At 34.9% G+C, this 17554-nt stretch overlaps 1 protein-coding gene across 1 annotated transcript; it reads right to left on the reverse strand.

Moving 5' to 3' along the window:
• Positions 1-760: 760 nt before the first annotated feature.
• LOC107810937 (UDP-rhamnose/UDP-galactose transporter 4) lies at positions 761-5365 on the reverse strand. The gene is made up of 6 exons (XM_016635772.2): positions 5120-5365; positions 3491-3698; positions 2229-2413; positions 1942-2142; positions 1615-1776; positions 761-1377 (listed from the first exon to the last, which is right to left on the reverse strand). Exons 2-6 carry the CDS (start codon positions 3633-3635, stop codon positions 1054-1056), a joined length of 1017 nt encoding a protein of 338 aa, XP_016491258.1. The 5' UTR covers positions 3636-3698; positions 5120-5365; the 3' UTR covers positions 761-1053.
• Between the last annotated feature and the right edge of the window lie 12189 nt (positions 5366-17554).

Consider the following 17554-nt stretch of genomic DNA (forward strand, 5'->3'; position numbering starts at 1 on the left):
CTATCTTTCAAATGCAACTTCAGAAATTCGAATCTTAAGTAGTTCAATCTATTGAACGCAACTTCAAATTTCAAATCTTAAATTCTGAAACATAAACTTGTTCTTCGAATTTCAACAACCCAATACACGATCCAATATCCAAATCTACTCCAAATGAGATCTATTTGAAATATAACTTTCAAATATCATAAAGAACAAATCTAAATCATCAAATTGTCAAAACAACAACAAATTTAACAAACTCATTTGCAACTAGAAGAAGAAGAAACCCTAAGTACAAAGAAGAAAACAACAGTAAAGAAGAAGAGAAAGTGTATATATCTGAAGTTATCCAAAAATTAGGTATGTTTTTTCAAAAAAGTGGGTACAAATTCAGTGAACTGCGCAAAATTAGTTGTTGCATGAAAATTTTACCAAATAAGTGGCGTTCGAAGACATATGTTGCACCCCTTACTTAAAATCTGCCTTTGACTATGGTCCAACATAGTCTTGGATCTCCCTGCCATTCAATCATGCAGCCCACAAAATTGAGTGGCCTATACCCTATTTTTTTATTTTCTTTTTTAATAACAATGGTGTCCGTACCAGTTTGGACGCTTGCTAACTCTCAGTAGCACGGGTACCTCATAACTCCACCCGCTAGGGCAGATAAAAAAAATCACTTAACATTTTGCGTCTCTACTAAGATTTGAGAGCCGGTATCTTATGAATAGAGCAAGCTAGAAATTGAACATACCGATATCTAAAACTCACACTCAAGTTAAATAGGTTTTGACAGTATAGAGTTCAAACCATACTGATCAAAGGAAAATTGCTTTAAGTAATGATCAAATCACATTGTGTTTGCAGTCTTAACATGCGAATTTCAACATAAATTAGAAGGGGGGGAAAGGGAAAACGAAAATGAAATGAAAAGCTCACTGTCAAAAAGAAAAAAGATATTAGATGGTGAAAGATCAAATCATATGGTTGAATTAAACACTTTTTGACTATATGGCAGAAAAGAAATAAGAAATTGTCAATTACTCTGCTTGATTTCTTGGAAATGACTCACTATACTTTCTCGTCGAGCTCAGTTGCTAGTAAGCGATTTTGTTTTTCAGGTTTGATGGTAGATGGAGGTGGTAACCGCTCTTTTCCACCGGGTTGTGAGGAAGCATTACCATACCATATCATGCCAACGATTGCTATAGACATTCCGAAGACAACATGTAGATTGAGTCCCTCTTTCCCGAAGAAGAGGAAACCCAAAATCAGGACAAGAATTGTCTTCATATGACCAAGCACTTGAAATGTCACTGCTGTAAATCTACCAATGCAGATGAATTGGCTGAGGTTTGTCCCTATCGCTATTGTACATGATAGGATGATGAAAAACTGCAATGAGAAAAAAAAAAACATCTGAATTATTATAAATAGCAAACTACTAAGACCAAAAGGTTATGTACAATAGTGTATGATATTGGTAGTTCCCAGAAATGTATCGTTAATACATTGAGTTTGAGCATTAAACAGATGTATCCACATCCTATATGGTGAAACATTCTCCTTTTTAAAGTGCATGATATAATGGAATTCGCGTATGTCAACTAAAGAGGACTTTGATGTACTTACTAGTGATATTGAGGTATAGTTATAGGCATCGACCCTCTTCTCAGTCAACCAGTAGTCTACAAGGGGTCCCGTTAACAGCAGTGATGTCGCCTGTATTGGTGCAGTATGCCCCAACAGGTTGAATGATCCCAGTGAATATTTACGCTGAAGAAAATGTACATACTGCATCGGAAAAATGTAAATCAGCCACACTAATCAGTTAGTGGAATGTATAGAGAGCAAAGAAAATTAACATTGCATCAGGTAGAAAAGCAAGTTATGTTTGACATAGGCAAAAGGCAATTGATGTTCCACAGTAAACCACACATTTTTTACTTAATGACTTACATATTGCTGTAGGGCAGTGCTCCAGACGGCAATGAAGGCAGCAATAAAACCCTTTGCATTTACACTAACATCAGTAACAGTACAGATTGCAACACCTAGTAGGACCAGCAAAATGCTTAATTTGGTGTCCCTTGAGTATCGCACATTGTCCAGCACAATTTCCAGAAAGCACGACACTGGTATCATACTTAGCTTTGCAATCTGATGAGAATCAAGAGGAAAAAGTGGTGTGAGTTTGAAATTCAAGACAAGTAGAGCATAGATGTCCGATGAATCTTCACACTGACCTGATAGAATCCGACGGAGTTCCACATCAAACTAACATTCATTCCGACAATAGAGAAGTTTGCAAACAATACAAATTTCAATCGTTCAGACCAGGGAAGTTGGGAATTCTGGATATGCCCAAGCCATTTAAGGAAAAAGGTCATCAATGTCGTCGTGGCAAAATGTAGACCAGTTAAGGTTGTCGCTGCAAATTGGACGGAACAATAGGACAAAGTCAGGATAACAAAAGAAATATCAAGCTAATTCATTCTAAAGCTTACAAATGATTAGAGAGATTAATATAAACCAGTTCATAGAGAAACTATGCTTTTAATCTCAAAGATTATCTTAATCGATCAACTCCGAATTCTACAAACTAGATATTATTCAGTCTAGTTTCTCTTATCCATTGTGGCCACAAAAACAAAGTAGAAAGATGTTCAAGACACCATAAGGAAAAAAAATCATAGTCCCCCAAGGCAAATAAACAAACAGAATAAGAGATGCTAAAGATTTGGTGTATGTTCCTTAATATACTTGGTGGCCCGTGAATCATGCCGAGAGGACTGAAGGATATCTTCAGTTGGCAGGGTCAGGAAGTGAAGAAAAATATGAGAAAAGTCTGGAGAACAATTTCATTGTGCATATTATGGCCAGTATGGATAGATAGAAATCATAAATGCTTTGAAAATAAAGGTGATCATATATCTCTTGTTAAGCTCAATGTCTTCAGAGATTGAATTTGTGGTGTAACTTGAACATTGTAAATGGTATAGAGGATATACTGGACTTACTAGATTCCTTACAGCTAGCATAGGAATCTACGCTACGGCCTAAGCAGTACCTTTTAGGACTTTTTGAAGTTCTGATAAGAAGACAAGATGTGGAACTTTCTAACTAATAGCTAGAATAAAGCTGTGAAATGAAAACGAACAAAGTTCAGCTTTAATTGACCGGCTCTCTTCAGCATACTAACTTACCTAGAGCTGAGATCCTTTATTGAATACATAGTTTCCAGAAAAACAGCCTACTTAAAACATGGATTTGCCTTACCCTGCAAGATTAGTAAGATTCCTGAAATCATTTTTTTTAAGGTTTCTTGAAGTGCCCAGACTTCAAATTTCATGGCTAAAAGAACCAAAAACTTGACCCTCGTTGAAACAAACACAAAAAAGACGTGCACCGTTATACACAAGTGGATGCAATAGAAGGAAAAGCCAGCAAGATAAATGCAAAAACAGAACTAGAACATGTAAACCTTCAACACAAGTATATAACGTACCAAAGCTGAAACCATATGTAGCCATTAAGGCTTTATTAACAATAATAATTCCAACTGAAGTGACAATATTGAATGCCCATGCTGCCACATCAACAGTCATTTTCTTCTCATCCTTGACAGCCGTGGACATTTTCTTTGACCGCATCTAAAGCATAGAAAATTCTTTAACGTTTGCCCTTCAGAATAATCACCACAATTCAAACTTCCCCTGCATAGAAACACATCAAACAAATGAATAAGAAGTTCTCAAAAAAAGGCAACAAATGAGCTAGTTTACCACAAGGGCGTACAAAGACTTCGTTCCTAACATTCTTGTATAGAACCACAATTATGATCATTATGAGCGCTTCTATTGACTAACCAACCAGATTATAACGTTTCATGTGAATAAAGGAGGGAGAGCTAAGAGAAACAAAGAGAACCGTTCAATCAAACCCAATCGTAAACCTACATATATATCACTAAAGGAAAAGGCAAACAAGTATAAAGACAAAGCAGAGAATATTTGCTAGAACAATTTCATGTAATATAACCATTTGACAATTAAGCTGGGATGTGCCAAAAGGACAGTAAGTAGGAAAAAGTATAGTTTACCATATTCATAATATCACAAAAGGAAAGTAAGTTTTATCCCTCTTGACCAAATGACAACCACAAATAAAATAATAGTCCAGCCATTATATACAAAATTGATTACGTCCTTCTAATGAACTATAGTCAACCACATGATTTTGTCATGCAAAAGTTAAGAAAAGAGAACTCAGACAAAACAAATCACAACCAAAACACTGGGAGAGATCTGTGATATGCCTGCATATTTTTAAAAGAAATAAGCACAGATAAGAAGGAAAAAAAAGCAAATCAAATGTTTCATTGTGTCACAGATGTAGATCAAACGAAATATTTTATGCACGAAATGCTTTATTTTGGCTCTTTTAATCAATTTTATAAAGCATTTAATTTCAATTCAGTTTCTGGAAATATGTACTGATGAATCCATAAGAAAATCCAAATTCAAATTTCAATATTAATCCATTTTAGGTGAAGGATGAAACTAATCATTAGCTAATCATCTTTCTTTCTCTCTCTTCTCTCAATGATGGTATGAACTAGTACTACATTACAGAACAGAAAGGTTGCAATTATGGCACATATGTGGAGCTATAGGAAAGAAATAAAATCAGAAATCAATTGCCACCATGTAATCAATCTCCAGTGGAAAACACAAGGATCCACACACTTCATTCCATTTCCTCAGAATTTACATCCCAATCCAACCATTAACAGAGAAAAATCACTCAAATATAACAGATCTTCACAAACTACACAAATCAACTGCTTCAAAAATCCAAATTTCCAAGTAAATCAAGAGCAAAATAATGAAAACCCCACAAAAAATACATACACGCACACAAAATTCAAGAATCCATGAAAATCATAAACCAAATATTGAGAAACCCAAAAATCCAAATTTGAAGAAAATTAAAAGCTAACTAATGAGAATCCACCCCCACCCCAAAGAAAACAAATCCTACATCCAATAAAATCACAAACTAACCAATAAAAATCAAAAAAAGGAAAGAAACCCACAAATTAAATTCAAGAAAGATAAAAGGTAAGTAAACATACTTTCAAATGAATCCAAAAAAAGCGCCAAAATAGTACTAACAAAAACAGCTGCTACTCCTTCTGAGAAAAATCAAGAAGCTTTGGAGAAAATGGAAAGTGAGTTTATTTATATGTGAATTAAATGAGTTGTATAAATACAGAGAAAAATTTGGTGAAGAATGGAAAAAGTTTGGATCTTTTGCACCATTAAGTAAGACGTGGACTAAGGAAAGAGTTGCGTTTTTACTTCATGTCTGCGCTTGCTTTGTTTCCTTTTCTTAAATTAATTAACTGAAATTTATATTTATTGAAATGATTATTTTTCCTGTTTTATGTGAGTTTAGAATGTGAATTTAAGATCTGAGAATTTAAAATATTAGTAGTTTTAGTTAATCCGTAAAGTTAATGAAATTAAGATAACAGTAAAGATTCCTCTTGGTGTCTTGAGCTTTTTGTGATCTGAGAATAATATAAATTAATCAACTTTTCCTCTTTAAAAAATTAATAGATCCATCTTGATATCTTGATCTCGTATTATTGTTTTTTGGGTCGGTGAAAACTCAATAATTGTTTGGTTTTGGAATTAATGGAGGTTAAAGTTGTCCATTCATGTATGTAATACAAAATTCTACTTTCTTTCTTTTTTGTATTCTCATTTTCTCATGTGAATACGTTTGATTGACGCGAGTTTAAAAAGACAAAAGCAAGATCTTAAATATGCCATATATAATTTTGTGGCTATAGAAAATTTCATTAAGGATAATTAAATAAACATATTAAAAAGAAAATATGTTATAAATTGGAACAAAGAATGAATTTTTTTTCTTTTTTTGTATGACATGTTGTTGGTTTAAGTATGGCTCAAAGGTATTTTTAATATTGTGTAATATTATTTGTTTTGGGTCAAGTCAGCATAATATTTCCCAGTAGGTCTCACAATTAAGAGTATCCAACACCTTGTTATGTTTCTTTTTTACTTTTCATGTGAGACTTTATCTCATCAGCATTTATGGGTTAATTTGGAGATTAACTGTGTGATACCCATCATCCGAGTATGACCAAGCCTAGAGGCTAGTTTTTTCTTGTGTATGCGTTTTCAAGGCTATGGGTAAAAGTCATAAATCAATCCATAAACGGGCAAATGCACTAAGTCGGCCACACTATCACTCTATTATCTCTAATCTCGTTTTGTCGAACCATTGGTTCTTATACCACTTGTTGAATTAAATTGACTCAAATATATATATATTTTTTAAAATAAGTCTTCTTTCCTTTGATTATATATGTTCGTATGAAAACAATTGAATGTTTTTTATCACATTTCCTCTATATTGCCTAAGATCCAGTTTTAAATAAATATTGGTGCATTCATCTTTTGCCTTTTCAAACAATAGTAATGTATTTATAATTTTCTCCTAGTAGAAATTGGTAGTATTTGTTTTTCTGTCAAGCAGTAAGAATATAGTAATTGATAATGTTTCACATTTCAATTTTCACCTTTCTTAATATCTTACACAGTTCTTGACTGGGAAGTAATTTTATTATATATAAAGCCTATAAGTGATTTTTCTTTAAATTTTCGTACCTAGGTAATTTATGTTTGGTGAAGAAAATGTAAATTTATGTTGCCCAAAGATAAAAATTGACTCAGTCTCCTTTTGAATTATTCAACAAGTGCTGTTATTCTTTGAAGATTCCACTTTTTGTCAAAGCAGTCAATCATTTGAATTTTTTAAAATTTCAAACCTCAAGTCTGCTATAAGAAGAACAAATGGCATCATTTCAAGCTTCATAATCGAATAACCAAATTGAAATTTGATGCCGAATTTCGAACCTATATTTATTCGTAATTTCATTAAAAGAATATTCAAAACCCCATCATTATTCTGTAGTCCTAATTTGTTTTTACCTAAGACTTAGCGTGTTTGGCGGAACGGGAATTCTAGGTAGATCTCTTTATATACGTTTGAAAATTAATATATATACAGAGTAAACTTATTTTTCAGAATTCTCATTTTTTATTTTTAAAGCGGATCTATTTGTGAGTTATGGGTGCTCAAGCACCAATTACTTTTGGCGACAAACACTATTATTTATAACGAAAAACTGATAATTTATACAAATATATTAGCTGAGCACCAATCTTAGTAATAATTTTTAAATTAAAAATAGTTTTTTTTGGGTAATAAAAGACATTTATTCATAATAGTAACTTCAGGAGTTATTACAAATGGAGATATTCGTAAGTAGCAAGGTACCTATTCTATCTCTTTCAAAAGCAGTACAAACAAAAGAGGGTGGCACAAGATAAGTAAACAATCTTCCATAAACGTCCATTTTGCACGCATTATTTGTTAATTGGTCCGCTACTTATAATTTAAAAATTCTGGATCTGCCACTACAGTAAAAACGTGAAAGAAGGTGCAGAAAGAAAGGGCCAATTGCAACCGTTGGAGTCATTTTCTTTATTAAATTGAGAGATGAAAGACAATGAGATCATGAGGTCTAGTGTTGTCTGTGATGGTTGGCAAGATCTTGTTCGATTGATTTATGATAACTACAAAAACCAAATTGTGTCAATTTTAGAAGGTTGCACCACTAAATAGAAACCATGTCTTGTCCACCAAATGCTACCTTTGATGTTGGTTTTTGGATCATCCTATTTTGCATTTTTTAGTTTTATATTTACATAAAGAATTTCTTTTCAAGCCCTTGACACATTTAATAAATTGTTTTCCTCCAACTTCCTTTGAGATGCTAAATTTTAAATATAAAACTTTATGTTATCACAGATGTATCAAACTTTACTTAATATGTCCAATATTACTTTGCCACTCTTTGCATATTATTGCCAAATTACAATCAAAAACCAAAAAGAACATTTATTAAATAATAGAGGATTACATGAAACTTTGTATAACTATCAAAAAATTGTAATAGAGTGAAGTATCTTCTTGCTTTATGTTTTGACTTATACAAATAGTATATATCATGATCTCGATTTTTGGTCAAGCAAAGCTCAAAAGCTGAGTTCATTTGCTTAAGTTAGGAGCAAAATAACTCGAATCCAAGTTTTTTCTTTAGATGTCTTAAATATTACTCCATTAACTACAAAAAGAATGAAAAAAAATCAGAATATGAGAGTCAAACTCTCTGAGTTTTTGTCACGACCCAGAATTTGCACTTTCGGAACCGTGATGGCGCCTAACATTTCACTCGCTAGGCAAGCCAACGTTAGAGTAATTCTTTTGCCCATTTTAAACACTTCAAACAATTTAACCAATTAGACAAAATAAAACTACAATAAAGTACTAAGTAGCATAATGACCCAATTATCTAAGTACATCCTGGATATGGAGTTACAAATACACGAGCTTCTAGAGGTTCTACTGACGAGCACAAAACGTGGTATAAAACTTAGGCTCACTAGTCAAAGAAAATATAATATTAAATCGTTTCCACAGGGATTGGTTTAAATAATGTTCTAATAAATCTTCAACTCAATACTATCCACGATAATAAACCTTTGATGTATGTTATTATCGACTACTAATAAAATTAAGATTATCTATTGTAAGGAACTAATGACAATTTAATGACTAAATAGCAACTATTAAATATCAAGGTGAGAAATAAGAGTTGTGACAGGATATGTAGTCAACTATTATTCCAGGTAACTCTGTGTTAAGTTCACTCTTAACTTCTATTGACTCCTTCAATTTCAACAGATGATTAGGCTACCGTAGGGATTTAAATTCTTCTTCCGAATGAATGAGAGTTCCCTTAATTAGGGGTGGGTGTCGGTCAGTTATTATGAAAGTACGGATCGGTTTATCGATTTTCGATTTTGTAATATTAATAACCAAATCAAACCAAAGTATTTACGGTTCGGTGTAGTTTTTTCAAAGTTCGGTTCGGTTTTTTGCGGTTTAGTTTTTCGGTTATTAACGGTTCAAGATTTTTATATCCGATGTGGACTACTAATGTAACTGAATATAATATACGTGCCACTGAAAGATTTCAGACGTGCCATTAAATACTTCAAACAAGAAGAAAGAAAAGCTTTTTCCATTCTAATTTCCATATGAAAATCAGAAAGCTATAATAGAGACTAATTGGCATGCATTCTGATTCTGAGAATTGAAAGCTTTTTGGCATCTCTTTGGCATGCATTCTGATCCTGAGACAGAAAATGGAAATACAAACACAATTTAGCTAAGGATTGAGAAGGGCAAATAATTACCAACAGTTGGTCTAAGTCCAAGCAAATTTGGAACAATTATATGAATTCTCAATGCCCAAATCGCTCCGTTTAAATTAATTTAATAAATAAATAATTTTTAAAAAAAGTACTTCTTTTAATTTCAAAAATATACACAAATTAGAGCGAGTTCCCATCCCTCTCACTTCCAACCTGCCAAAAAAGCAAAGAAGAAGAGAAGGAGAAATTTTGATACCACCTAACAAGAATTACCTTATGAAGCAAGCTTCTTAGTTCCATATTTATACTCTTAAAAATTCAAACTTATTCTCGTATAAATAAAATTAAATTCAATAAAATAACAAAATAGCACATATATAAGACATGTTAATAAAAGAGAGGAAGCTTTATGAGTAAATAATTAAATTCTCAATTAGGAAATAAAAACCTCAAATGAATAATTGAAGTTTTATCCGCTACATAATTATATAGAGAGAGACATGGAGAAGAGGACAAAAATGATGAGAAGGAAGGCAGTGAGGGCAAAAGCTTTGACAACACTCTAAGCAGAAGATGTTTTCTCATTTTTTTCTCCTATTTTCGTGGACCCCACATCCTGCAAAGAATTTCTTAGTCATTAATCCTTCTAACAATGCAGGTTTCATCGTCTCTTCCATCTTATGATCCTTCTTCTTTTTTATAATTTGTTTAAATTTTCCTAACAAATTAAAAGTAAGAAAAATAGTACTATGTAGCTGCTATATGTAGAAATAAGTCTCAGCTCAACTAAATTTGAGGAAGAAGGTAACCACTAACCCGAGGAAGAAGGATGAGCGATCGGCGACAGCGACGAGATGAGGAAGAAGGCGTCACAGGAGCGTCGGCACTCGGCAGTACTGCAACAGTCGCACATAGTGACATAGGAGGAACCCTAATTTCTAATTTATAAGGAGTAGGGAAGGAAAATGGAAAGTAACGTAAAAGTCTGTAGGCTAATTAGGCTTAGGTTTTGGGTAAATTGGGTGGGTTTCAGATGGGTATTGGGCTTCAGCCTTCAGAATTTCAGATGGGTAAAATAACGTAAGTTTTGGACTCATACCCAAAATTTCGATTTTTCGGTTTAACCGAAAACCAAAATACCAAAACTGTAAACCGCACCGAAAAATCGAAATCTAATATTTTAAAAACCGCACACCGACCAAATAACCGATTAAACTGAAACCGAAAAACCAAAATTAACGGTTCAGCCATTTTTTCGGTTCGACCAGTATTATGCCCACCCCTACCCTTAATCAACCTAATAACAGGTTCTATGAACATATGCATAAATACAGTGAATAAATGATCCTTCGAATAACACCTCTCGATTATTCTTCTAAACTGGGTTAATTGACAACTCTCTAAACTCTTTCGATTACCTAGAAAAGGCGTAAAATCAACCCACACAATATAGCACAATGCAAATTACAGCAACATTTCCCTTTAGATTAAAGTAAAACCACAATATGCCTTGCAATTCAATTAATATCTCATTCAATGAATTCAGGCAATTAACAGAGAGTGAAACCCAAAACCAGAGTCAAATCACAACATCCGTCAATAACCCTAAGAAAGATTACTCTATAGTGGAAAAGTTATTCATCACAAGAGTATTAGAAGAACAAGAAGACATTATAATTCCCAAAATCAAATAAACTTCCGTATTGAATGAATTGGATCAAGTATTTTGCGTTTCCATTGCTTCCTTCCGTCTTCTCTCCCCAAAAGTTGCTCTCAAAATCCAAACCCCCTCTTTTTCGACGAGCTGGGATTCATATAGTTCAAAAGGAGTCGCCTCCTAAATAACAAAAATAGGATTGGGAAAAGTTTCCGGAACTGGACGTGCGCGGCCGCGCACCTGGGCAGGTGATCACATATATGGCTGTGCACTTTGGACAGTGTTCAGTTCTATTTTCGTGCCCAGTGCGCGACCGCGCACCTGGGTGGATTCCTTCTCACTTCTTCGTTTCTTTCGTTAAGTACACTATTGTCCGTTGATCCCCAAAATGGATCCCAACTTAATCCATGGGATTTTACTTATACTTCAAAGCTCCAGAATAGCTCGAATTAGCTCCACAACCTCATCGTAACTCGGAATCGCTCCTACAAAACATAAAACACATACTCAGTGCAAAATAATATCATTTAAAGCTCAAACACTAGTAAAGTTTAGTAAAATTAGAGTGCAATTAATGGCCAAAATATGCAATTATAGCCTACCATCTTCTACAAATAGAGTTTGAAACAAGTACAACTGTCTCAAATGAAATGAACAGTAAATAAAGAAAAAGGAAGGGGACTTCAAGGTCTGCAGACGCCAGCAGATCTACCTCGACTCTCCAAATAAGCTAATCCGAGCTGATGCACCTCACGGACAGTTGGGACCAGTACCAAAATCTGCAAAGAAGTGTAAAGTATAGTATGAGTACAACCGACCCAATGTACTATGTAAGTGTCGAGCCTAACCTCGACGAGGTAGTGACGAGGCTATGACAGGACACCCACGTAATTAAACCCGTGCAAACAAAAATGTACGTACAACAGAACAACAATAAAGATTAAACATGTACTATTGGGAGGGGGATTGCAAAGGGAATAGGATATGATAGCTATAACAGAAATAACAACACAAAACTGTCAAGTAAATCACCAACAAATGGAAATGGATAACATAATGAATAAAGATTGCACGACATCATCCATCATTTTTTTACTCTCAACCTCACCGTGTAACAACAATAATGGCACGACATCACCCTTCGTGCTTTTACTCTCAATCACTCCATAAAATAATAAGGGCATGATATCACCATTCGTACTTTTACTCTCAATTTCATCATGAAACAATAAATACGGCACAATATCACCCTTCGTGCTTTAACTCTCTTCCTCACTATGTATTAAGCAATAAATGAAACAATAATCGGTATGACATTACCCTCCGTTGTTTAACACTTTCCCTTACCATGTAGCAATGAATATATAACATTTTAGGAGATAGAATAAGCAAGAATAAACCTTACGTCAACAATGGTTCCACAATACCAAACCTCAACTTCCAAAAATACTCAATTATCATAAATAGTTCATAAATGCGGAAAGAACGATCAATTAAGTAATAAACTAGCCTAAGCATGTATACCATAATCAAAGAAGAATGTAAATTACAAGAAATAAGTCTCACCCGCATGCTTTAACCCAACAACAACGCATATGTACTCGACACCTCACATATATGTTGTACTTAAACATTTAAACATGTAGAAAATAGGCAAACAAGTCTTAATCCCTCAAGTTAAGGTTAACCACGATACTTACCTCGGTTCAAAATCGACTCAAAGTCCAACCACAGTCTTGCCTTTCGAACTAGCCTCTGAACCAACCAAATCTAGCAATTTATTAACCAAACGATTCAAAACAAGCCTTAGGAACTACCCACGAATGGAAGAGTTTCAATTTAGGTAATTATTGAAAAAGTCAACAAAAGTCAACCCCGGGCTCGCTTGGTCCAAAACCAAAATTCGGACCAAAATCCGATTACCCATTCACCCCCGAGCCCGGTTATGTTATTTATTTCGAAATCCGACCTCAATTTGAAGTCTAAATTCTAAATTTACAAAAATCTCTTATTCTACCCAAATCCCCAATTTCCACCATAAAAATCCTAGATTTAAGGTTGAAATCTTATGAAATGTAATGGATAATTGAAAAAAAGTAGGTTAAAGTCACTTACCAATAAATTGGGGAAGAAAAGTTCCTGGAAAAATCACCTATAAGGTTTTTAGGGTTGAAAATTTGAAAGAATAAGAGAAATCCCGTCTATCTCAGATTTTGACTAGGCACAGATGTCACAATTGCGACAAGAGGTTCGCAAATGCGAAAGAGCCTTTGCAAATGCGAAGCCTTCATACCTTTGTTGCCTTCACAAATGCGAACCTGAGAAGATCGCAATTGCGATCCAAATCTCTCAAATGCGAGAAACCAGCTCCTTCTCGCAAATGCAAAGTCTCCTTCGCAAATGCGAGGCTCGCATTTGCGAGCCAAACTTTGCATTTGCGAAGTCTGTATTCCAACATCAGAACACACATGCACCAGCTATTTTCTAAGTCCAAAACCACTCCGACGCCAATCCAAAACTCACCCGAGCCCTCGCGGCACCAAACCAAACATGCACACTAGTCCAAAAATATTACGACATTAGTATTTGAAGTACTTGTTTAACTTTCAAATGATAAAATCAATTCATCGATCAGACAAGAAACAAGATGGAAAATAAAAGGACTTTACTTTATTCCTTTCATTTTCAAAAAGTACATAAGCATTCATTATGCTAAAAATAAGTTGCCATTTTCTTGTGGCTAATTTGTACAATATGTTTTTACGGGGCTGGCCATGCAGTCTCCGATCCAGATGATACAACTATGTTTTTGGTTTTCGTTCTTCGGTCGAATATGAATTGGAACACTAGAAAAGTTGCACCTTCGAGGATCCCAGTAATTAATTGCTAGACAATCTTCAGCTCGATAACAAACTTCGCTTCCCTTAGTAATTTATGCTATCAAGCAAAAGACTATCTAACAATCCTCTATTGGTTTGCACTTGTGAACGGTCGGGCAACCTTTGCTTGATAACAAACTCACTTTCCCAGTAGGAATTTTGCTATTGAGCCAAAATTATCTAACTGCCCCAGAGTGTTTCTTCAATTGTGTGCCTTGCTATTAAAGGTCTTATTGATACCGTTGAAACTTTCTTCATATTATGCTTTCCCTTGCTGCCTCGTTAAAAACTTTGCTAGAAAAACTCAATTGGGATAAAAACTAGACAAAGGAAAAAAGAGTGCAGCACATACTTTTAGTAAAGGCGATGTTTGTCAGCAATAATATCTCTTGAGGTGTGCCACATTCCAGTTCCTTGGCAACTTTTCTCCATCTTGATTCTGTAACTCGTATGAACCTTTCCCGATGACAGCTGAAACCCGGTAGGGGTCTTCCCAGGTTTGACCTAGCTTCCCTATGTTGAGTTCCCGAGTGTTTTGAGTTATTTTTCTTAGAACCAAGTCTCCCACTTTAAAATAATGGAGGTTGGCTCTTCGATTATAATATCTTTTCATTCTCTGCTTCTGGGCTGTCAATCTTATATGTGCCAAGTCCCTGCGTTCATCGAGTAACTCCAAGTTGACCAACATCGCTTCGTTGTTCGTCGCTTCGCTTGCCTGAAAATATCTTAAGGTAGACTCTCCTACTTCTACCGGGATTAAGGCTTCTGCTTCGCACACAAGGGGAAAAGGAGTTTCCCCCGTGCTCGATTTGTCCGTCGTTCGGTACCCCCATAACACTCCAGGTAGCTCCTCAAGCCATTTACCTTTAGCCGCTTCCAACCTTTTCTTGAGATTTTGTATAATCATTTTGTTCATTGATTTTGCTTGACCATTTGAGCTCAGATGATAAGGTGAAGATATGATTCTCTTTATTTTCAAATCTTCAAGGAACTTTATGATCCTTGCGGTAATAAATTGTGGCCCATTATCGCATGTTAACTCTTTTGGTATTCCAAACCTGTAGATTATGTTTTTCCACAAGAAATCCACTACTTCACGTTCGTCGATTTTCTGATAAGGACCTTCTTCAACCCACTTAGAAAAATAGTCAGTTAAAATCAAAAGAAACCTTACCTTACCAGGGACCGACGGCAGCGGTCCGACGATGTCCATTCCCCACTTCATGAACAACCACGGAGACGGAACTGAGTGTAGTGGTTATGCTGGTTTATGTACCAGCGGTGCATAACATTGGCACTTATTGCATTTTTGCATGAAAGATTTGACGTCTTATTCCATTTGGGGCTGACGAGCACAAAATACACACTTAAATTGTGCTCTCTAGTCAAAGATAATATAGTATAATATCGTGTCCATAAGGATTGGAGTGAAACAATATTCTCGTAGTTTGTAGCTAGATTGCTATCCAGGAGGATCAACAACGGAGATATATATGAATTCTAACTACAAATAACTAAGAATTTAAAGCTATTGACTAATGACAATCGCAACAAAGGTAAGCAAAGAAGTTATCAATGGGAGAAAATATGGGTTGATAGGATAGGTGCAAGATAATTGTTCGGGATCTAACTCTAGATAATTCACTTCTAATGTTCAAGTGAGTCTATCGAATTCACTTAATTATGAGTACAATTGTTTAGTAGAAATTCCTCTCTCGATTAAATCCCAACCTCATAATATGAACCAATTTAAGCTCGGTGAAGATATGCAAGAATTCGTAATGTATTCTTAGGAGCACCTCTTTCGATTATCCTCCTTACTAGGTTTAATCAATGATTCAACTAGTCTCTTTCGATTACTTCGAAGAATCTATGAACTCAACCAACAATATAGTGCAAATATATCACAAGTTATGCATCTCTCGATTACAAGAATAAGTAAACATAGATGCAACAATTTAATCTTCCCAAAACTATTCAAATACATAAAAATAGAGTTATAATCTACAAACAACCATCAATACACCAAATCCATCAAAACCCAAAAGGATCTACTCCATAGACATGGAGAAGTTCTTCACAAATATAATAAAAATATAGGAAAACACAAATTCAATCCAAACTCGGATCTGAGTTAGGAAGAAAGGATAAAATCCTTGTGCTCTTGCTTCTCCCTCTTCTCCTTAGCTTCCTTAGGTCTAAGGTATGTCAAAAGTCCAGAAATGATGTCTTTCCCGTGTATTTAACTATCCCCCAAATAAACCTCGGACGAAAATACCCTTTTTAGCAGAGTTGGGAACATACTCTAACATTTTTGCACTACCGCGCCGCATGCCGTGCCGCGCCATGCGGCACGCTTGTGGCAATTTCCAGAACGAATTGCAAAACACTTTCTGGCCATATTTTACAAAATCACGCCTCCCCATGCGGCGCGGCAGTGTAGTTTGCTTAGAGTATTTTGTTTCTTTCCAGTTTTGACATCCGGACTTGTTACTCGACCCCCGAACGCGATCTCGGTTTAATTCCTTGGGCTTCTACTCAGACTTCAAAGCTCCAAATAGCTCGAATTTGCTCCATAACATCTTAATAACTCGGAATCACTCCTACACGGTATCAAACACATAATAAGTATAAAACACTACTAATTAAAACTCAACATAAGTAAAGTGCAGTAAATTAGAGTACAATGAGCGACTAAAATACGGGATTATAGCCTACCATCAATACCCCACACTTAAATCATTGCTCGTCCTCGAGAAATCAAACTACACTACACATAGACACGACCTTTTTTAAACAACTCTCCTAACTCATCACACCAAGAATAATAAAACAGATTAAGCACAATACCGTGACATTCTCGCCTCAAGATTTAACTCAAAAGCACTAAGCATTTTTCATAACTTGCTCACTTACTATAACATAGAGGTCAATGGCATTACCTTTTCTTCATGAATCCAGTGCCCTCACCCAACAATAGAGATTAGTTCCACACACTATAAAAGTCTAGAATAATTAGAAACTCAAGATAGAAAGAATTCACTCGCTCTCAGAAACAACATTCATGTGTCACAAAAGATGCACCATAGGCTTGCCCGTAGTGTACTACTCTACTAATCGAGATTATTCAGTCAAGGATAAAGTAGGACTTTAATTGGTTGTAATGTAGGCTGCGGGATGGGTAGGATACATTTAGATATAAGAGTAACTACACCTCCCTCAGCACTTTTAATACATATACTTAACCTTTAAACCCCACGCTTATGTTAAACCATAACTCCACCTTCATATCCGTATATATCAACTCCCAACTTCTTTAAGCACAAATACATCAAGAGTTACCACTATCAATAAATATAAACTATTATTATTATTATTATTATTATTATTATTATTATTATTATTATTATTATTATTTTCATTTTCTTTTTCGATTCAAGTGGATCATACTTTTTCACAACAGTGTACCTTTCTCCTTATCTCAATAGTTCCACTCAAAAGCCAAACCAACCATCACACACTTCAACTTTTACAAAGTTCATACTAATTTCAAATGCTCACGAGAGGTAAATGGTTCAAATAGATGGCCAATTCAAACAAAAGGGTAAGGCTTGTAATGTGGTTACCAACGAAACAGGATTACAGGCTAAACGGGGTTAACTACGATACATAACAATCTGGTGGGTAAAATATATAGTTGGCTCGACAAAAAAATGCCT

This window comes from Nicotiana tabacum, chromosome 13 (assembly GCF_000715075.1).
Source record: "Nicotiana tabacum cultivar K326 chromosome 13, ASM71507v2, whole genome shotgun sequence".
In the NCBI taxonomy this organism is placed as follows: domain Eukaryota; kingdom Viridiplantae; phylum Streptophyta; class Magnoliopsida; order Solanales; family Solanaceae; genus Nicotiana; species Nicotiana tabacum.

Coding starts and splice junctions, on each gene's coding strand:
- LOC107810937 (XM_016635772.2), bottom strand. CDS start 3,635: ATGCGGTCAAAGAAAATGTCCACGGCTGTCAAGGATGAGAAGAAAATG. Junction 2,143..2,228: donor ACTCCGTCGGATTCTATCAG/GTCAGTGTGAAG, acceptor GATTCTCATCAG/ATTGCAAAGCTAAGTATGAT. Junction 1,777..1,941: donor GCACTGCCCTACAGCAATAT/GTAAGTCATTAA, acceptor TTTCCGATGCAG/TATGTACATTTTCTTCAGCG.